Below are 21,818 nucleotides of genomic sequence, written 5' to 3' on the forward strand. Positions count from 1 at the left end.
GACGTCTGCCTTTATATGCACATGAACTTTAATGACATCCCATTCTAATTCCATAGGGTTTAATATGGAGTTGGCCCACCATTTCCAGCTAAAACAGCTTCAACTCTTCTGGAAAGGCTTTCCACAAGGTTTAGGAGTGTGTTTATGCGAATTTTTGACCTATTCTTCTAGAAGCGCATTTGTGAGGTCAGGGACTGATGTTGGACGAGAAGGTCTGGCTCTCCACTCTAATTCATCACAAGGTCAGAGGTCAGGACTCAGTGCAGGCCAGTCAAGTTCCTCCACACCAAACTCGCGCATCCATGTTTTTATGGACCTTGCTTTGTGCACTGGTGCCCAGTCATGTTGGAACAGGAAGGGACCATCCCCAAACTGTTCCCACAAAGTTGGGAGCATGAAATTGTTCAAAATGTCTTGGTATGATGAAGCATTAAGAGTTCCTTTCACTGGAACTAAGGGGCCAAGCCCAACCCCTGAAAAACAACCCCACACCATAAAGCAGTCAGGCAAGTAATGTTCTCCTGGCAACTGCTAAACCCAGACTCGTCCATCAGATTGCCAGACAGAGAAGCGTGATTCGTCACTCGTCTCCACTGCTCTAGAGTTCAGTGGTGGCGTGCTTTACACCACTGCATCCGACGCTTTGCATTGCACTTGGTGATGTAATGCTTGGCCATGGAAACCCATTCCATGAAGCTCTCTAATCTGAAGGCCACACAAAGTTTGGAGGTCTGTAGCTATTGACAGCTATTGTGCGCATCAGCATGCACTGACCCCTGATTTTACATGGGCTACCGCTTTGTGGCCGAATTGCAGTTGTTGTAATTGCTTCCACTTTATAATATTTAGTAGTGAGAAAATTTCACGAATGGACTTATTGCACAGGTGGCAACATATCACGGTACCACGCTTGAATTCACCGAGCTCCTGAGAGCGACCCATTCTTTCACAAAAGAATTCTGCATGCCTAGGTGCTTGATTATACACCATGGAAGTGATTGGAACACCTGAATTCAATGATTTGGAGGCGTGTCCCAATACTTTTGGCAATACAGTGTATTTATAATAACAACTAATGCTGAACTCCCTAAAAAAAGCCTTGATTGAGTTTTCTTCCAGAAACGTATGTCACAATATATTTGCAAAAAAAGGGCGGCAAAGCCTGATTGAGTTGCGTTAGTAAGTGTGAAAACTCCTGAAACACGCTTGAAGCAGTTGACTAATCACAAAACATTGGTTCAGCTGACCAATCAGAGCGCATTGCGCTTTTCGGAAGGAGGGGCTTCATAGTGACAGGAACTAAACATAGCGTTACTGACATATTGAGAGAGGAGGTGCTGCAATAATGTAAAAGATGTGAAAAATAGACCCGAAAAACAAAATAAAGACTGAAAAAGGGCATAATAGGACCCCTTTAATGGTAAACTTGGAACTCCAAGATGTTCTTTTCTGGATACATTTGAATGAAATGGTTTGAGAATACTTTTTAGTGTTGAAATGTATGAAATTTTATTTTTTTTTATTTAGGACTAATATGCCCATTAGCACTTCTGGACTTCCCATGCATTATATAAAAAGGCCAGTTCACACCGCACTGACAGACACTGACCAACGCAGACAATCACTAGATTTACAAGTGCCGACCAACGGCAACGGGGATAACACTGATACGACAAAACCCAATGAAGAGTCTGTTGCCGTTGGTCGGCGTCTGTCGGTGCAGTGTGAATTGGCCTTAAGTTGTACTCACCAGGCCATGTACAGTCCCCACAGTAAGACAACAAGCTGGACAGCCAGATAAAGCACAAACCAGCGGTGGTTTCTCTCCCCGACGCAGTTCTCTATCCAGGGGCAGTGGTGATCATAGCGCCGCACACAGTGCTGACACGTCTGGCAGTGTTTGGATCTCATGGGTTGCTATGTCAAAGTGTGCATTCATTTTTATAATGCAGGCATAGTTATAAATGAACAAACTAAGCTGTTTTTCCTACGCATGAAAAAATCATGTTATTATCGTAAACCAAAAAGTAAAATTACAAAAACTAATTTTAAACATTTTTATTAAAAATAGATATTTTTTTTAAAAGGTCTCATTTGTAAACATTAGTTAATGCATTAACTTACACAAACTAATGAGCAACATATTTTTTACAGCATTTATCTAACTAAATGTTCGTTAAACATGTTCACAGTTAACCTTAACTAGAAAACATTATCTTAAATAACACTTTTGGTGCAGAATGTCCTTATGATGTAAAGCTCTATATTTATGTATATAGTACCTGTACCAGGCAGTGTCCACAGCGCCGCAGCCGTATGGACTTGGTAGTCTGTGGAATCATATCCTGCGTTTCTTCAGCAATACCAAGTGTGAACTGAAATACAGTCGGATGGTGCATGTTTGATGCTGAAAGATTACTCTGTAGAGGTGAACTTCACTCGGGTAAACATTATGAGGCCTGTATTTCTATTAAGTTTGTAACCCTCTGAGGACTCGAAACAGAAATGCAGGGGGCTTGTGAGTTGATGAAGCTAATCAATCACGTATTAAAAAGATAAAATATTTTAGATGTTTACCTGAATGTCATGTGATCATTAACCAACATATTGTTAAATTACTTAAATATTAGCGTCAAATTGCAGGGGGTACTTAAAGTAAATATTTCAGGTCACAGGAGTTTAGATGACGAAAATGTTTGAGAATCCCTATATTAACTGACCTGCAAGTCACAGTCATCAGACAAGACAAAACCAGGATCCATGAGCGAAACCGCAAAGTACAGCAACACGGACACCAGGACCAGCAGCACAAAGAGAACTGGCAGTGTGAGCTCCCCCATCTCCTCCTGTTTGCGCAGGTCTGCACAGATACACAATAATGTAGTAGAATAGAATAGACCATAATAGAACATAATAAAGTGGAAAGGAGTACTGATAAAAATTATTCTGTGGTGAAGTAAATACTACAGAAAAAACTAATGTAATTTCTACATGAAAAATTTAGTCCGGGCAAAAATTCCAATAATAAAGTGTAAACAATAAAGTGTAAATATCAACGTTATAGTATTTATTAAGTAAAATCTACTTAAGTTTACTGATACTGGTATTCTCATCATGCACTGGGGTATGAATAATTAATACGGTAGATTTTTCGCTGTTTTTCAGATTTACACTGTTTTATCATTGCCTTTGTTGTTAGGTTTAGTAACTTGCCATTTTGTGACATCTAGAGTCCATTTTCTACTCAAAATGACACATGCATACTCTAAAAAAATCCATCGAATGTTACCATCATTGTGTATCGTGTACCAAGTATTGAGATATCTGTGTTCGGGTGGGTATTATTATATTATTTTCTTGGTTGTTTCTAAGTATAAGCATGCACTTTGAAAGCATGGTTAAATTCAGTGTTATTGTTTGAGTAAAAAGAACTGCAAAGGAAACTTCAACTAAGAAGAAATTACTCAACAAACTTACTGGGCAAGTTAAAAGTACTTGTTTTCCTTAATTTTGTTAAGTAGAGTTTACTTATTTCCATATGTGAAATTTACTTTAAAAATCTGTGTGAAAAGACTCGCAAAAGAAAAATTCAGTGGTGAATTTGTATAGAACATATTGGTGTAGGACAGAGTGAAGGAAATTAGAATAGAGCATAATAGAGAGAAACAGCATAGAGGAATAGTAAAGAATAATACAATATGAATATAGAATAGTCAAATAAAATGTTAGAGTAGAATGGAGCAGAACTGTTTAGATCCCATTTACGCCACATAAAATGCAACACAAAATTGGCACAAAAAGTTGAAATTATGACATACCAAAGGCTGGAACACTAGGCATTATACACTTGCCGACTTGTAAACAGTTACTGAGAAAAACTGGACATCATACACTGAACGACTGAAGATCACACACTTACAGACTTCCAAGCCATTCCAAACACAACAGACAGTATTGCTTAGATTTGACAAATGAAAACATTGTTCAACAGTGCTCTAAAATCGGCTCAAAATATTGAACATGATATCCTCTGACTGTATGGAATCATAGTCTTAAGAGTCTGTGTCCATCACACACTACGTGATTTTCTGTGAACTCTGACTCCCCAAAACCTGCAGGCTAGCTTTTGCTTTTGGAAATAAGCAAAAGTCGTAGAATGTATTCCAACCTTAATTACGATTAAGAAATTTAAATTATGAGCTAAAAAGTTATAATTTTGATGATGTTTATATTTTGTTATAATTACAAGTGTGTCAAATCTCATAATTACGATTTAGTACCTCAAAAATGTTATTCTCATAATTTTTGATCCATCTCATGCAACTCTTCGACTTAATCTCATAATGACTGAGTTTCTCATTTTGATTTGGTTTTAATCTCGGCTTTTATGTCATGAGTTTTCATCTCATAATTTTGACTTGATTTTTTTAAATCTCATAATAAATTGGTATTTGATCATTTTGACTTTTTGTCATAGCAGAAAATGTAATGTAGTAAACGCGTTGATTGGTAAAAGAAGTGATAGAGAACTGGACCTTAAACACTCAGTGATGCAGATAGATACCGGAGTGAAGCAGATGTTGTACGCATAAAATTACATCTATAGATGAGGCAGATACACTTACAGTACAATCAGCATCTATAAAGAGCACTTACCAGTGTCGTGGAGGAAGAGAATCAACGTTATAACCCATGTCAAGACGACATGAGCGGTCCTCACCAGGAATCCTGATCCGAACACATTTTTGAACATCCTAGCATACTTCTATACACCTAAGCATGCATCTGCATCTTATTCTCCGACTCACAGACCTCTATGGGCAGCTAGCTGTGTTAGCCAGCTCATAAGAAACCCAGTTACATTCCAGCTGTCAAGTGAGCTCCTACGCTAAATTCCTGAACAAGAGCCATTTTAACCAGAATATGTCACCTTAGCATGGGGGTTTGTGTGCTGCACATCTAACGCAGCAGGCTATAGCATTGTAGTGCAACCGAAGCGCGGTACTTCATTTAGATACTGTGTTTCTCTCGCTCTAATAAGCTTGTTGATGCCGTTCCGTTCCGCTGCTTAGACGCGAATCGGGTAGATGTCACGTTTCCTATTGGTCTTTTGTCGTCATGTGACGTCTTGAAACTGGGATGCAAAGGCAAAGCCGAGGGAAATTAAAACACATTCTCTTAACTGCAAGTGGGATACGTGTGATTTTATTGCTGTTGTAAAGTTGTATAAAGTGAAAGGCATTACAAACTAATACAAAATATTACATTTGTATAGTATAATCATACAACAGTATTTTTTGCATCTATTTTACATTTTATCATGAGTAAATTCTACTCTAACCTGTTGAAGAAATTCAGAAATGTTCTTTTGAACATTCCATTTCATTCCAGTTCCATTCATCAAAAAATCCTGGAAAAAATATCAACAAAAAAAAATTGCAGCACAACTGTTTTCGAAATTGATAATGATAAGAAATGTTATTTGAGCACTAAATCAGCATATGTGACCCTGGACCACAAAACCAGGTCATAAGGGTAAATTTTTTTAAATTGCATACAGCTTTCCAATGGCGTATGGTTTGTTAGGATAGGACAACATCTTGCAGAGATACAACTAGTTGAAAATCTGGAATCTGAGGGTGCAAATCAATAATTTTGACCCATATAAAATATAGTTGGCTATTGCCAGACATATACCAGTGCTACTTATGACTGGTTTTGTGGTCCGGATTCACATATGATTTCTGAAGAATCAGGTGACACTAAAGACAGGATAAATGAAAATGCAGCTTTTTTCCTCACAAAATGTCTGTTTTTACTATCTTTTTTTATTATTTTTTTTAGTTTGTAAACGTCCCTTTGATTTCTTGGCAAAATTTGCCTAAACATGATAGGATCCTCAGTTGGAATTTGGAAACACTATGTAGTTTGCGCAAGGTTACTGGCTTCATTCTCATCAAGTAGAAAAGGGGACTTCAAATTCTTCTGTTTCAGCAGATGTTCCAGACCCTGTAAAACACAGCAGTTAAAATGTATCCATGCGTCATGGAGGGTAAAAATGAAGAGAAAAAAAAGGAGAGAAAGTGTTACAGCTGTCTCTTGAGCTCTCTCCTGAGAACAGGAGCACTACTCTGACATAATTCGCTCTGTTTCGCATCATGCTCCATATGTTCACACTGGCTTGTTATCCTTTTTTCACTCTGTGCCTCAGGGTTAATCTTGCCTCTTTTTGTACTAACATTTTGTATTTGAAAGACTTGAGCTTTTGTACTAAACATGTTAACCTGAGATCCAAAAACTGTATTTAAACTGCATCTCCAGTTTAAAGCCGTATTGTCATAAAAGTACTTCAATTTTTACCTCGCCAAAGTATGATACGAGTGGAGAGATTTCGCAAATTGCTGGGGGGTCTTCATTCAGTGTCATACTGTAAAAGATGTAAAAGAAAGAGTAGACCAAGTCAGACATTATAAACCACACACCCTGCTGTCCTTCTTAGGAACTGCCTCAAAATTGTTTATTTTCTACATGGATGGGTAAATTCCTTTTAGGCATATTTCTTTCAGGCCAGTCGGAAGGTATTGGAGTTAATTTTTTAGAAATTTCTAGAGCATATGCTGCTTGACATTTGGTGTAGAATAATTATAATATTTGAGGAAATTTACATTAAAGGGATATTATGACAAATTAGGACATTTACATATGAACCTAGGACATAAGAGTAAGTGACAGAATTGTCATTTTTGAGTGAACTATGTCGTTCAACACTTTTGTTCATTTTCAGAACACAAATCAAGATTTTTTTTATGAAATATTTCTGTCCCTCCATTGAAAGTCTATTTACCCCAAATGTCAACGCTTCAAAACATCCATAAAAGGATCATTAAAAAAAAAACCATATGAATTGAGTGGTTTAATCCAAGTCTTCTGAAGAGATGATTGTTCTCGTGCATCAACTAAGTTCGTTTCAGCTTCCGTTTACCATATTTTAAAGCTCAATGTACGTTCGCTGATCAATGTTTATAAATGTGAATAAAAGCCTAAATTAAATCTGTTCATCATCATATAAAGCAATTGTGTCTCTTCTGTGTCTTGGATTAAACTGCTCGATTCATATGGATTTTGGAACGTTTTGAACTGTCAGGGTTTTGGGTAAATAGTCTTTCAATGGAGTGACAGAAATCTCTCAGATTCATTCAAATAGATCTTCATTTGTCTTCCGAAGATGAACAAAAGTCTTAAAGAGTGATGACAGAATTTAAATTTTTGGGTGAATTAACCCTTTAAGTAATTTTGAAGATGCTATACAAAACAACTTTTGGTAAAAGGTGCCTTATTCACTTTAAGTAAATGACTTAATATTTTCTTACTGATTTTATAAAGGGTATTTCGTGTTACCACCTGTGTTTTGGGGAGATGGGTTTATCTTGTTCATCCAGGAAGCTTGCACCAGCTGCCAGAGCCCAGTGGTAATGCTGCGCTAACAAGGATCGGCGTGCTGTAGTCGGTGTATCCAGAGGCGCCCCATCAGCATTTTTCAGGGGTGAGAATTCCTCTTCTCTCAACACCTCAAAGGCGACAAATTTCCTGCAAGAAGAGACTATGGTGAGGGAGACGGCGATACCCGAATTTGCCAAAATGAACACTAGCTGTAAACACACTTTGAGAACTGAAAGACGTCAAAGACAAATTTCTCCATTTTGATGCCGTTGGGTTTGGTTGGTTTCACCAGGTTTCCCTCTCCATCCACAAATGGCACTTTTTTCAAAGCCACATGCTGCTTCAGCTGACTCTCAAACTTCCTGCAATGAAAAAGCATTAAAATTTGTAAATATATGATGTTTACAGATTAATGCAAGCTAATATGTCGCTATTTCTTTAACAAAATGCATGTATTCTTATAGCATGTGCTTTTTAGGATTAACCTTGATATTGACTATGCAAACATTAACATCTAGATATAGGTGTACCTGTACAGGTACAACTAATCTTGTACCTGTATATTGACAAAAGTTGATAAAAGTCTTGATATTAGGCATTTTATTCCTTGTTATTACAATATAGTATAACAAAACATTATTATTGATTATATTATAGCAAAAAAAGCCCTTGTGGACAATATGGTTGACTTTACACATAAGAAAATGTGATTGTATATTAAAACTGTATGTCTATGACATACTCAGCCACTTCCTCTAGGAAGCCTCGGGTAAAAAAGTGGTTGCAGATGTTCCCAGCCCCGAACAGAAGCTCTCCTCCTGGGCCTTGCAGCTCTGAGGTCTCAGGTTGGATCTCACTATACTCGATCACCTGATACAGACCGTCAACACGACATACCACTCCAACAGGCTCTGCAGGATAGGCCTTGTCCACCACCTGACCAGAAAAAAAGGTAAACATAGCTAGCTGGGTACAAAAACAATGAATTAAAAGAAATTAATAATGGTAATAAAAAAAATGGATGTGATATTATTTTTACCTTGGCACCACAGTCTGCTCCTTTGTTTACACAAAAGCCAATAAAGACTGGGTCTGCCATCTTCACCAATATGTTGTCCACACAGTACACGTGAAGATACTCCACACCCCTTCTCTCCATGTCCTCTAAAATCTTGTTGTCCGCTAGGGCACGATAGAGGCCGCCATTTCCATCTGAAGTGGACAAGAAAAATATCATTTTATTTATACCTATTTTTATTTGATTAATTTATGAACTACTTATTTTTAAATAAAACTAATAGAAATTAGTATTCCTTCAGAAACCAAACAAATTTCCTCTGACCTGGTGCCATGGCTATTTTATTTTTCTTTTCCAGGATGATCTTTCCATCAAAGCCTACTGCTGGTATCATCCTTTGCTCAAACATGACCACATTGGATGGACAAAGACCAAAATATTCATTGTCTCTGAAGAACTTCTCAGTGGGTCCCAGGGTGAATTCACTTGTCATTATGTACCTAAACACACATCATTTAAAGACAATTCAATACATGTTCTTCTGTTATTTGGAGTTTTTTTTATGAATGAATTCATTATGGTTTCTTCAACTACAAGTACTGTCCCTGGGGTAACAGATCTTTCTTTTTTTTTAAAGGTAAAACAAAATAAAATAACTTCTTATCATGTCAATGTTATATTACCCTTGTCCAAGACTTTCAAACTTCAAATATGGAAACATAACATACAAATATGAATTATTTATTAATACTTTTCACCATAAAATGCTGTTAAACATTACATAATTTGGGATGCGGTGGAAATTATATTTTCTGTGCCGGAAAAATAACCAAAATTACACCCACAGGGCAAAAGTGTTTATAGTTGTAAAAACACCCACATGTGAACTGCAACTAAAAAAAGCATACCATGGTATTGTGCATTTACAACCATGCTTCACTTGGGCCAGCTCTTGCAGCTTCTGGATACGCTCAGCCTGGATCCGGTACAGAGTTTTCCCACTTGGAAGTCCAACATTGTACATGCCCTTGGGATATGCCACTCCAAGTCGAGTCCCCTGACCACCAGCTAGCAGCAAAACAGCCACTCTGCCCCGTGAAATCTGCAATAACCCTGAAGAAAGAAGTATTTTAGTGTGCATTAAATGTCAGGCTACTTTTGAACACAAAGCAACAGTATTGTACATTATTTTGAACCTTAGAGTCCAACCGAGCTCTTGTACCTTCATCACCCCACATCTGAAGTGTTTCTTTGTCACTTTTACGCACACTTCCAATGAACTCTGGAGGAACGGGCTCCATCCGCTCGTCTAGCCGACCGTCAGCACTCGCGTGTCGGCTTGCAGCCGCTGCAGCTGCTCGGCAATGCTCGAGTAACTCTTCGGGCTGAAGCTGAGATATCTCCTCCAGAATTGTATCCCTTTCTTCCGCACAAAGTTCATCCCAAAACTGTAAAACATGGCTCTGCCCTGCAGTTTCTAATCTCACTTTAGCTTCCTCGAAGGACAACATTTCTCTACAAGAAGACATTGACGACATGACAATAGTCGCCCAGTCGAGTCCGGATCCTGTTTTCGCTGCCTGCAACTCGTGACCAGTGTGCGGTTCGTACAATAATCATATCGCTGGAGTTGCATATAATAGTTGAAATAACAGAAAACCACTGTCAAGGCATCATTTGGTAACTCCCCTTAGCTGCTGGCTGACTGACTGTGTCTTTAAAAACCTAGCATGCTGCCTAGCTAGACAGTCTTTTTGCTCTTCACTCGCAGCTCGAATCAGTTTTGTAAGTTAAACAAAGTCGATCAGCGCTGGGCTGACTCGGAACGTCCCAAATGCTATCTAGGTAGCTAGCACAGCAGGTTTTGAAACACAGCCAGAATTTACCTTGGACCACAGAAGAATGACTTCCTCATAGAGTAAACCGCTGTCATGACATGTGATTAATCCTGCGCTAGTCTGCTGAGTCGCTCTCATTCCAGCAGGGTTGAAGGTTACTTTTATAATGTATTTCACTGCAGATTACAAAATACAGGCTTTAAAAAGTCATTTGTACCGTGTTTCGTTAGATTACACACGTTTTGTAACTTAATATAAATACTTAAGAATACTAAGATGTAAGACCAAACATAGGACTTGGTTTTCCTCTGCATATTTTATTTTTATTTGACCAAAATCAGATTTCCACAGCACAGTGCATTAAAAGCTGGGGTGTGTAAACATTTTGAGTTGCATGGAGAGGGCAAATTGTAGCTAATTTTGTCTTCTGGGAAACATGGGAATATTGGCTTCTGAAGGGCAGTATAGCCTACTAAATGAAAAAAATATATATTTCAAACTAAATATTAAACAACACCGTCAACATCATCAAAGTGTACACCACCTCCTGCTCTTAATGCATTGTTTCCTTTTTAAGCATCAGTCAATATTTTCACCTTTTGTAAGTTGAGTCACTCAATTGTCCTCAGTGTGAAAAGATGGATCTCAAAATCAGTCATTGTTGGAAAGATGTCAAATATGCAGAGGGACAGACACCCGCTAAGGACAGCGGTCAGTTTAACTGCTCAGGACAAACAAGGGACTCACACACTATCACAAAACATGAAACAGATCATTCACAGTAACGACTGTACATTTTTGAATGGGTCAATTTTTATAAATTCAGTAATTTTGTCTTGTGGAGTGTAAACACGTGTTATGAGCTTAGGACAGTAATAAATACAAAAATAACAATAGCATTTTTTATGATCCCTCTTATTTTGTTAAAATTATTAAAATATTGCATGTTAAGCAGTATGAATATGAGCAGAACTGTAGCTTAGGATGCCTTTGCAGTGTCAGAGTCGGAGTCACCAATTGCTGTTTACATCAATTGCCTGTTAGTTTACATCAATGTTTATATGAAATAAATGTAACTGTGATTTGATACCACCCATTTAAAATGTAACTGTAGTGAAATACAGTTACTCATATTTTGTATTTTAAATACATAACTAAGTTACATGCATTTTGTTACTCCCCAACATCAGGTTTATTAAATGCAAAACTTTTTGGGAACATCCATCGTTTAATTAACCCTGTAAAAACAGTTACCTGAGATTGACCAATACATATTTAGAACAGAAAAATGTGTTATTATATCCCGTTTTGAAATAAACTTGCAAAAAACAATGTTCAATTTGGAATATGGGTGGAATGTCCCATATAAAGACTCAACCTCCATGAACAGAATCAAGAATAACTTTATTTAACAGTTATTGTACAAACATAAATATTTCCGCTCTACATTCAGTTTCTGCATTCTATAGAGGACAGTTTATTTTCCTTTATTGTCCAGTAAACATTCTTGCATTGATTTGCACATCTCAGCATCAACTAAAACTTCACAGATGTGTCATCACATCTAGATATGTTTTGCAGCACAGATATTTGGATATTTCATTAGCATGTATGCTTATGATATTCAGAGGACCCCAGCAACAGTACATTTTGGATACATACATGGCGAACACTGTGCATTTTCACTCACAGAAGCCATGGCTACCAAACAGTAAGGCAATAGATTACAGGCAATCTCAATCAGAGCGGCATTCCTTGATTGTGTTGAACGCCAAACACACAAATCTAAAGCCTTTAGTCTCAGGACAACCAAACAAATGGGTCTAGTCCACAAGTTCAGAGCAGTCCAAAGATTTCTCCTGTGAGAAGCGGTGAAAAAAGGTGCAAAATGCAAAACAAACACACAAAAAGCTGCATCCATTGCGAGGCAAGCAATACAGCTTTTAAAGCCCTGTAAAGACTCTACAGTGCAATTTGTGCATATTCAGAAAAAGACACACACACATGCATTACAAAGACTGAATTGATTCAAAGGGAATTGGGCCACAGCTGAGTTCAGTCCAACTACCATCGGGACACAGAAGGGTATTTGCTATTTTTCACTGATCTAAAGGCAAACTGTTAGGCCTGCACAAACTCAGTCATACAAGTTATATATATATATATGCAGATATCAGTTCCAGAGCTCAATGGAGACGAGTCTCAGGAGTCACATCTGCACGGGAGTATCAGAGACCGCTAAATTCTCCCTGAGAATCAAATCATTAGAAAAATATTTTAATTTTCAACACCATTAACACCATCTCCCTACGAGTCTAAAAGCAGCTTTATTTTATTTATAAATAAGGCAACTATATTAACACTAAGGTAGAACTGCAAAGGGCAACAACCCACTGAACTGGAGGGTTTTGGGCTTCACATGAAGTAGCTTTAAGTGCAACCTTTTTTTCTTCCTTGTAAATAAAAAAAAAAAAAGTGCAAATTTTAAACATTGGGGTGCCTATCCTGACAAATGTCATATCCAAATATACAAGATATTGCAGACGCTGCAGAGTAGAGTCATTAACAACAACATTTTCCAAAAGAAATCCCAACTTTAGTGTTTTCTTAAAAATAAAAATAAACTTTAGCTCCCAACCCGATACAAACATTACAACATAAATGCTGAAAAATAATATTAATTTAAATCACAACCTCTACAACTACTGAATATCATTCCATTATAAATCCTCCTAAAAATTCAAGTCTGGTTTATTTTTATTAAAATAAAGTGCTTAAATATGTTCCTTTACTAGAGTGAGTTTAAATCAGTGTTATAGTCATGTTTGAAATGTTTGCAAACTAATACTGGTGAGATGTTATATTTACACTGCAGGTTTGCAGATCATTTATCAGTGAATGAACCAGAATTGTTTTAAATGTAAAAACAAATCAAATAGTAGCTTTTTTTTTTTTCCAACTTAAGACCATACAGTGACATGGAACTCAACCCACCACATTTAAGCTGGTGCTGAATATTCTCAAATCATTTTATTCTCAAACTGACCCAAAGAAAACTGTTGAAACTTTTTTTAACACTCGATTAGCTGCCAATCACCATTAGGAGTGTGTGCACATGTCTAGTATTCTAAATTTCATGGAGTCTTCTTTTTATAGTAACCTTCAATCAAAATGTAATAACATTTAAACAACAACAATGAAAAGCCCTCAACAATACTATTTGGACCATTTGATGAATAAGACATATTTCAAATGTTTCCCTCGTTACATTCTGTAACTTTTAAGATGTCAAAACTGGCATGTCAGTTAACCTGATAATACAAGTAATAAATTATGCATGTTGGTGATGTTATAAGTGTCACTGAAAAGCCCTTTAGTTCTGAACACTGCCATCCAGTGGAAGAATGAATCGGTGATCTGAAAGGGCTACACCAGGATTATTAGCATCATATCTACCAAAGCCTTTAGCACATCAAAATTCCAGTTGTGCAGTTTAAATGAATAAATTAACAGAAGAAGTGTTATTTACTCAGAGAAAAGTTGCATATACTAAATGCTTTAGTAAATCTGGCTCTGAATCCATCAGGTGTCTGGCTCTTCCTTTCCAAAAAGAATATCGTGCATATTCTTGGTCCCTACTAAAATATAACAAATCACAACCTGGTGACCTCACACGACCTCAGGATTGGAATAAAGGAGTGTTGGGATCCAATATAGATGCCATTTTGAGGTGCTCACATTTTACTTGCGGCTAGGGTTTTACGTTTTGCACTGTTCTAATATATTCAAGTTACTCTTCCATTCACTGATCAAAGTCAAACCTCAGGTCTTTGACGCAAAGGTTTCTTCTCCCATCATGCAAGCTCTTTCTTGGCCAAGTGTTGCTACACTTTCCCTTGTGAGCAAAACGGCCATCTTGGACAATCTCTTTCACTGGTCCAAAAGAAAAGATGAGTAAAAGCCATTAAGGATTTAACAGTCTTCAGGTTCCCTCACCGGGACTGGACACCAAGGGTGATCTTTAGGTTCTCGTAAACCACGTAGCTGATGCTGACAGCAGGGATGACCTTCATAAAGTTGGGTCCCAAGCCTCTATACAGTCCAAATGCACCCTCTGTCCGTACAATGTGTTTGAAGAGACCAGTCATGGTCATCTGAGGGCCGCCTTCCTGAGAAGCTGCTAACCGATGGAGAACGAGAACAAAATGCAGGTGAAAATAAATCCATTAGACTGAGACAGAGAAATAATAATAGTTTACTTAGTGAATGATAATAGTAGTAAACAATCAAGCCTTTTAATGATGTATTTGAGAGTTTAAAGACTTACCTTGAGCCTGCATACGTGTCCTCACTAAGGCTAATGGGTAGCTCGCTAACTGTCCACAAGTACTAGACATTGTACCACAGGCTAGCAGCACAAACACACCCGGATCGGCACTGTCCGTAGCAAACCTCTGCAGCCACGAGTTCTTTAGTGTCTACAGATATATAATAATATAATATATATATTACATAATTGTGTAAGAAATAAAATATCAAATATTCAGGTACATTTTTTTTTTAAATAAACGCATGCACCCCAGTGTTATTTTAGCATTATTTACTGCAACCACAAGTCCTTTAGAATCTACAGATATTTTTTTTAAATAATAATAATATTTACAATTTAAATGAATCATAAAATAATAAATGTCCAAATAATAGTAACACACAAATTGTATTAAATAAAATATAAAATATATGAAAAATTCAGAATTCTAAAATAATTAAATGAATGTAGCTCAGTGCTATTTTAGTATTATTTCTATACCATTATATAATTTATTCATGTTTTTATTTTCATTTTAATTGTAGTGCTTTTTCCATTTTATTAGATAAATGACTAAAACTGAATTAAAAATCAATTTAAGCATATTTATTTCATACATTGCTTCATTTAAGCATTTAATGTCTATGCCTAAATTGATTTTTATTTCAGTTTTAGTAATTTTAGTAGTTCAACAAATCAGATAGATTTCAATTATTTGAACCTTTTTATTTAGTTTTAGTTAACACTGATAATAAATATATGGTCCTTTTGTTTTATTGTGTAAAGACTTACCTCATAAACAGCCAGGTCTATTCCAGCATAAGGGATGATACCCAGCATATTGGGAATATAACCCTTGTAGAAGGCTGTCACACCCTCTTTCTTAAATATACGTTTAGCACAGTCCTTGATACCATAGTACTGACCCGTCTTTCCCAGGGCAAGACGAGTCTTTAAAACCTTTAAAAACACACAAAAATGTTTTTGTTTAAGCTCCAAGAGATCTGAACAAAGCAATGCTTTGTTTGGTGTAGAAAGCCATCATCAGAACTTGATTTGGTTTCAGATTAAAATGGTACATTACAGAACATGATACAAAGAATGCATGGGAGGTCTAGTGAAAGCGTATGATTTATTTATAATTATTATTTAAATGAAAGAACAGAAAGCTTTTGTTTTCTCAAAGCAAAGCAGTGCTCAAACTTTATTCTTAAATGATTGTTTATGTTCTTACCTCCATGGGGTAGATGCTGCTCTGGGCAATCGCTCCTGCTAGAGACCCAGCAACCAGCCTTTCCAGGATCCCCAGCGTCTCCTGATTACTGCCAATCAGCCGCTTAATCTGAAGAACAGGGCAAGAGAGCTTTAGAAATCACGGATATTACAGCTGGGAGCAACATACAAGGCCTGTTCAAAAATGCACCAAAAGTGAAAACTATTAAGACAACGATAACTATAGCATCAACACCAGCGGACGATATTGCTGTTTATTCGAAGCGTGCGACAAAGTTTTGCGGTCTGTCGCTTTAAATGCTCGAGCTCTTTAAAGCAGGATGGATTCTGATTGGCTGTTTTTATCGTTCATCCGCTGGGAAAAATAGTTCTGAAAGTGATTTCAACAATATCGTTATAGTTGTGGTGTGGACTCTGCAATTCTTTAGAACAATTTAAGGAGATTTTTAGAACTATATATTTTATCGTTATCATCCTTGGTGTACTCACTGTGAACAGGACTTAAAGATTTTAAGAAAAGTAAAGTGTCAGTTGAGAACAACAACAAATCAACCATAGACATGCAACTTTTTGTTTAAAAAAAATTGTGGTTATATACATTAATGTTCTTTAAATATCCAGGATTTTGTGTTTCAAATGGCTATGCTATAACATGTTTATTGTTTAAACAACAAGCTACCTGCTCATATGCCATGAATTTGATAGCAGACTCAGGTGCAATCTTCAAAACGTTGATACCGTTCCCTCGCCACAGTGACCGAATTCCACCCTCACGGACCATTTGGACGAATCCTCCGGCCATACCCATGGAGTTGCTGCGGGTTGCGTGAACCTGCCAACACCATTCCAGTGGTGAAACATCTCAGTTTGCTCATAAATCGTTTCATTTAAGCATTTTAAGGTACATTTAAGAGGTTCAATGTTCCATACAGTCTTATAAATTCAATATACTGAAGAATTTAAAGAACAAGAACTTTCAAGTCCAACAATCCAAACTGAAACTAAGCCATTTCTAATGTGCATGGTCATCCACTGAGACACTCATCCAAAGAACAGAACATCATGTACTTTAGTGACTTTACAGTACACTCATTACTTTCTATTCATCAGAAACCTGAAAATGTATTTTGTTTCCACAAAAATATTAAGCAGCATAACTACTGAAAAAAAAAATTATTTAGCACCAAATCAGCATATTAGAATGATTTGTGAAAGATCATGTGACACTGAAGACTGGAGTAACGGCTGATGAAAGCTCAGCTTTGACAAAGGAATAAATTACAGTTTAAAACATATTCAAAGCGAAAACAGTTATCTTAGATTGTAATGTTTCAAAATATTGAACTGTTTTCACTGTCTTTTTTAATACAATGCATAAACGCAGCCTATAATGAGTGTACTTGAGAGGTGGCCACAAGAAATATATAAATATAATATAAAAAATATATAATATAATTAATTTAATTTATGTTTTCCAAACTTAAAATGTGTATTATTCGGAAATCATATGATGTGTGCTATGTTCCAAGTGCCGAGGTGTCCATGAGCAAGACACCGAACCCCCAGATGCTCCCGACGAGCTGGATGTCGCCTTGCATGGCTGACACCGCCGTCGGTGTGTGAATGAGTGTATGAATGGGTGAATGTGAGGCAAATGTAAATCGCTTTGGATGGCCGTAGGTCTGTTAAAAGCACTATATAAATGCAGTCCATTTACCATTTACCATTCTACACAAGTCTCATACCTGCATGATAACTTTTAGGCGGTCCAGAGGTGCGGTACAGGTACGGGACACAGCACCTGCTCCACCTCCTGCTACCAGGTGTCGCCACCACATGCCCGTTTTCTTCTCCTCAGCCGTAAACTCATCAGGGACTATCATACTTTCCCCTACATCAAATATCTGTACAGAGGAAATGACATCATGTAGAGTGAGGACATAATAAATTGACAATCAATCGGTTAGATGATACATCATTAGTACTAGATTAACATTTGAATGAATACGAAAAGAAGAACGATATCTTACTCTTTTTCACCATGGCTATTTTTTAATTTAGTGTTTTTACATTTTGTTCTGTCTTTTTGTAGTATGCATTTTTAATACAGTTATAATAAAGGCTATATTACTTCGTTTTTATCATTAATATACTGAATTTGTGATAATAACATAATAAAAGATATCCATATATAATAGGCTTTTAATTTTCAAAACAATTTGACATTACTCTGCTGTAAGTTAAGTGACTTATCTGTTCACCTGGGTATAGGTGCAAGAATAATCCATGAGGTGGAATACATCTACCTCTCCTGTGTCAAAAAGGTCAAGTCAGTGACGTCAAAACACTGTTGATCTGTTTAACAGGATCAGACTGGATCACAGTGACCTCATTTTGTCCCATTCATGGGTATTTCAGGTGAAAGGAAACATATTTAACTAAGCGGGCTTAGTAGGACAGGACTGAATGACTGAGGTGGAAGAGCATCTCCATTTTTAATGCGATGTGTAGTGTATGTCAGTGATGCAAGTAAAGGCAATTAAATTTACACAATAAAAAGCCTATAAAAAGTACCAAAACCTCCTAAAAGGAAGCTGGGAACTTTGAACAATGAGGCACACAGCAGAACGGTGTGGTTTTGTTTTACCGTGGAGTGTTTCCAGTAGAGGATGATTTCAGGAATGTTCTCAGCAGGGTGAAGCAGGTGGTAATCTCTCCACTCATTCCAGTCAATTGTCATCGTACCATTTTTATCCATACTATAAAAAAAAAAAGAAAAAAGAAAAGAAAAAAAGACTCAATAATACTGTATGTCCATTTCCTGCAGGCACTTTTTTGCCTCTGGGTAGCAGCAGCTGCTGATTTTTTAAATAAGACCAGCTTACAATTTGTACTTAAAATGTAAGCACTTAGATAAGAAACTGCTTAGACCTACACAACTTCTACCAACATTAATCATATACGGTCAAGCAATTAGAAAATATAACATGCAAAAATGCCTCAGCCTTTTTATTTTGCGTTCCTTCTTTAATAATTAAGAACGTTTTCTTTTGCTAAAAGTTCTATTATTGACATTCAAAAACCCTTAAATATATCAATCATTAGCTTATTCGATATTTCAAAAGCATCACCCATATGGCACAAAACAGCTTCTGAGAGAGAGAGAGAGAGAGAGACAAATGACCTCATATGCTAAATGAAATCTCACAGATGAAACAGTAGATGAAATGCAAATGCAGAGCAAGGCAAACATGCAGGGAGAAGACAGCTACTTACTACATTATAGGGGCACATATATGACCCCTCCTTATTCTGATAAGATGAGCAGAGAGAGAGTGGGTGTGGGATCACAAGAAGGAAAGAGTGATAAAGAAACAGCGTACGATCAAAGACATTTACACACTTACACAGTCACACAGACAGAAAAAAATAAATAAAAATGTATTATAGTAAGTGCTTCATTTAACATTTAATTTGTATACCTATTGCTGTTTTTTTTTTTAGCACTAAGAAAAGTCTTTGCAATTGACTGGTCAAAGAATGTCAAAGAAACATGCTGAAAAAGGAGAACCAGGAGACTAAACTGTGCTGCTTCAGGTTTCTCAGTCACCTCAACACTATACAGATCAGTCAGGTTTGAACCATTAGCTGGGAATAAAAGACTTAAGAGAAAGAGGGCGATTGACAGATAAAAATCAGTTAAACAAATTACCTCTTGAGGATCTTTTCAGCCTGTTCCTCAGATATATGAACCCCGAGGTCTCTTAGTGACTGCACAATCTCCTGTGAGTCTATGTGACCTGCAGATTTAAAAGAAAAGGTGGTGAAACAATTTTCATGAATTGAGAAATCAAAATTTCTTTAGACATCTTTAGACATACAAGTGGCCATTGTACTTTAAAAATATCCTGCAAGTTTTAGAACTCAAAACTTCCTTGTTAGTCCAAAAAGGACTTTGTCTCAGTATGACGTGATAGTTTGATGAAAAGCCGCCTCTGCAGAAGATCAACGCCTACTTATTCATTGCCTCTTTAGCTCCGCCCACCGATTTGTGCATTTCACGTAGTAGTAAATACAAGATAGACACAAACACAGGATTACTCTGAGGATTACATGATTTTTGTGCAGTGACAAGTCTTTGCCTTTCTTGTGATTATAACATTAAGAAAGCGTGGATGAACTTTATTTTTAACAAAGTTCCAGTTTGTGTCAGTAAGACACTGTTCGGTTATTTGCTTCATTTTACTGCGGATTCGTTTTTAAACAAGACACCAATCGGCAGAGGCTTTTCAGAGACTGAAAATAAAAGATGATGCAGAAACGATTATATTCGATCTAACAGTAATGTCGCAAGTTCATAACACACACCAAGTACCATGTGCCACTATTGCGTTGTCTGTTACAGATTGCTTGAGTATTTATACTGTAGCGCTGCAGTCTTAACTGTGAATAGTTGTGATTACTTTCTTATGGAAGAAAGCACGTAGATAATGCTGCTTTTGTTATTGTTTTGATCGAAGCCATACGCTGTAATTCTTACATTACAACACATTTCATTTCATTTAAAACACGACACTGCAAATGACAATGTATACCTTTTTCACATTATCGTAAAGGATGAGTGATGAATAGCCTATAAGAACAACAGTGCGACAAACAATGGTACATTCATTCATAATTCCGTTTACATTAAAAACCATACGAATGTAATATTTTATCAAATGCAGTTCATGACCCCTTTAACATCTAAAAGTGTGGTTCTCAAACAGAAGACCACTAGAGGTCCTCAGCAAACTTACAAGGGGGCCTCAAGATAAAAATAAGCCAAACAACTAAAAGTCAAGATACTATTTTAATTTACCCTCTCAACAACTTTTTTTTTATTTGAAGAACTCCTCAATCCCACTGTTTTGAAAAACCTGGATGAGGTAGCCTAAGATTATGTCCACATTAGTGAGTGAGAAAAAAAAAACTTGAGATCAAACTTGAGGTCACGTAGTTCATGGAGCTCTCAATATTGAGATGAACTATCCATTTTTTAGCACTATTTTAAACTTTTCTTGGGTTAAATTATATTTGCTTGCATTCATTAATATTCACTTGTGTGTTATATAAGTATCATTAAAAATATTAGGATGCAAGTTATTAACGTTTCAAAATTTCACATTTAAAGAAATCTAGTGTTTGATCATGTCTAAATATGTATTCAAATGCAAAACCTAAAAATAAGTAAGCTGTTATGATCTGCAATACTTTTTTGAGCAACTACACTACATGTATATTTATTAACAAGCCATACAGGCACCTATAGTGGGTAAACCATGGCATTACAAATTAAATGTATAATTTTTCCAGCGACAAAATGACTCTAATTTGCCTCTTTGCATTGGAATTCTCTATTTTAACCTTAATTACTACACTAATTGTAATATAAATAAGAAAAATATTAGAAGACAAATATTTTAATTCATTAAATGGTCATTAATGAACCATAATTATTGCACAAATAGTAGGCCTATTTACTATCAAAAGATCTCTTCAAAATAGTATTAAACTAAAATATAGAACATTTATTTAATTGAAAAATAGTTAAGGTGTATGGTCACATTTTACCACCAATGAGTATGAGTGTGATCAATTAATTAGTAAGGAATACCTGAGGGCTAAATACTAGAAAAACATTAACAATAATGTTTTCAATGTTGCATCTTCATCACTCTCCATAATAAAACGATCCTGTAAATATGGTTGACGTAATAATCAATGCACACTATGCTGTACTGTTTACCAAAAATTGCTGCAAATACCTGTATAATGAAACTGCCATCTATCCATTCAAATGACCGGGCGGGTTTGTATGGAAAGTTTAAAATAGTGCTAAAAAGGCAAACTTATTTTTCCTTATATGTACAATAGGCTATATACATATGAATTGATACTAAATCAAGATAGAAATCGATATCTGTGCCAATCACCAACC

At 36.4% G+C, this 21,818-nt stretch overlaps 3 protein-coding genes across 7 annotated transcripts in view; all 3 read right to left on the reverse strand.

The window, feature by feature from the left end:
* The window catches only part of zdhhc12b (zDHHC palmitoyltransferase 12b), a 6,767-nt gene extending 1,686 nt beyond the window's left edge, over positions 1–5,081 (reverse strand). The window contains exons 1-4 of one of the 2 annotated variants that reach the window (XM_079814308.1): positions 4,657–5,081; positions 2,721–2,860; positions 2,289–2,375; positions 1,751–1,917 (exon numbers count right to left, since the gene is read on the reverse strand). In XM_079814308.1, the coding sequence (XP_079670434.1) occupies positions 1,751–1,917; positions 2,289–2,375; positions 2,721–2,860; positions 4,657–4,753 (491 nt within the window). In that variant the 5' untranslated portion in view covers positions 4,754–5,081. Of the gene's footprint in view, positions 1–1,750; positions 1,918–2,282; positions 2,376–2,720; positions 2,861–4,656 lie in introns of both variants that reach the window. The other variant, XM_079814307.1, reaches the window with a different exon arrangement.
* Positions 5,082–5,183: 102 nt separating this feature from the next.
* Positions 5,184–10,443, reverse strand: uap1l1 (UDP-N-acetylglucosamine pyrophosphorylase 1 like 1). Its single transcript, XM_079814871.1, has 9 exons — positions 9,681–10,443; positions 9,367–9,571; positions 8,783–8,958; positions 8,480–8,652; positions 8,183–8,376; positions 7,662–7,802; positions 7,402–7,587; positions 6,361–6,427; positions 5,184–6,009 (listed from the first exon to the last, which is right to left on the reverse strand). The coding sequence occupies exons 1-9, from the start codon at positions 9,994–9,996 to the stop codon at positions 5,920–5,922; spliced, it is 1,548 nt and encodes a 515-aa protein (XP_079670997.1). The 5' UTR covers positions 9,997–10,443; the 3' UTR covers positions 5,184–5,919.
* Positions 10,444–11,471: 1,028 nt separating this feature from the next.
* slc25a25b (solute carrier family 25 member 25b) overlaps positions 11,472–21,818 on the reverse strand; it is a 28,105-nt gene continuing 17,758 nt past the window's right edge. For 2 of the 4 annotated variants that reach the window (XM_079814140.1, XM_079814141.1), the window contains exons 3-10: positions 19,551–19,638; positions 18,486–18,597; positions 17,584–17,742; positions 16,518–16,670; positions 15,840–15,947; positions 15,398–15,565; positions 14,624–14,774; positions 11,682–14,473 (exon numbers count right to left, since the gene is read on the reverse strand). In XM_079814140.1, the coding sequence (XP_079670266.1) occupies positions 14,289–14,473; positions 14,624–14,774; positions 15,398–15,565; positions 15,840–15,947; positions 16,518–16,670; positions 17,584–17,742; positions 18,486–18,597; positions 19,551–19,638 (1,124 nt within the window). In that variant the 3' untranslated portion in view covers positions 11,682–14,288. Of the gene's footprint in view, positions 14,477–14,623; positions 14,775–15,397; positions 15,566–15,839; positions 15,948–16,517; positions 16,671–17,583; positions 17,743–18,485; positions 18,598–19,550; positions 19,639–21,818 lie in introns of all 4 variants that reach the window. The other 2 variants (XM_079814142.1, XM_079814139.1) reach the window with 2 other exon arrangements.

This window comes from Gobio gobio (genome assembly GCF_949357685.1).
Source record: "Gobio gobio genome assembly, chromosome: 4".
Taxonomy (NCBI): domain Eukaryota; kingdom Metazoa; phylum Chordata; class Actinopteri; order Cypriniformes; family Gobionidae; genus Gobio; species Gobio gobio.

Coding starts and splice junctions, on each gene's coding strand:
- uap1l1 (XM_079814871.1), bottom strand. CDS start 9,996: ATGTCGTCAATGTCTTCTTGTAGAGAAATGTTGTCCTTCGAGGAAGCT. Junction 7,588..7,661: donor GACGTCTTTCAGTTCTCAAA/GTGTGTTTACAG, acceptor CTCTTCTTGCAG/GAAATTTGTCGCCTTTGAGG. Junction 6,428..7,401: donor CCCATCTCCCCAAAACACAG/GTGGTAACACGA, acceptor CATCTTTTACAG/TATGACACTGAATGAAGACC.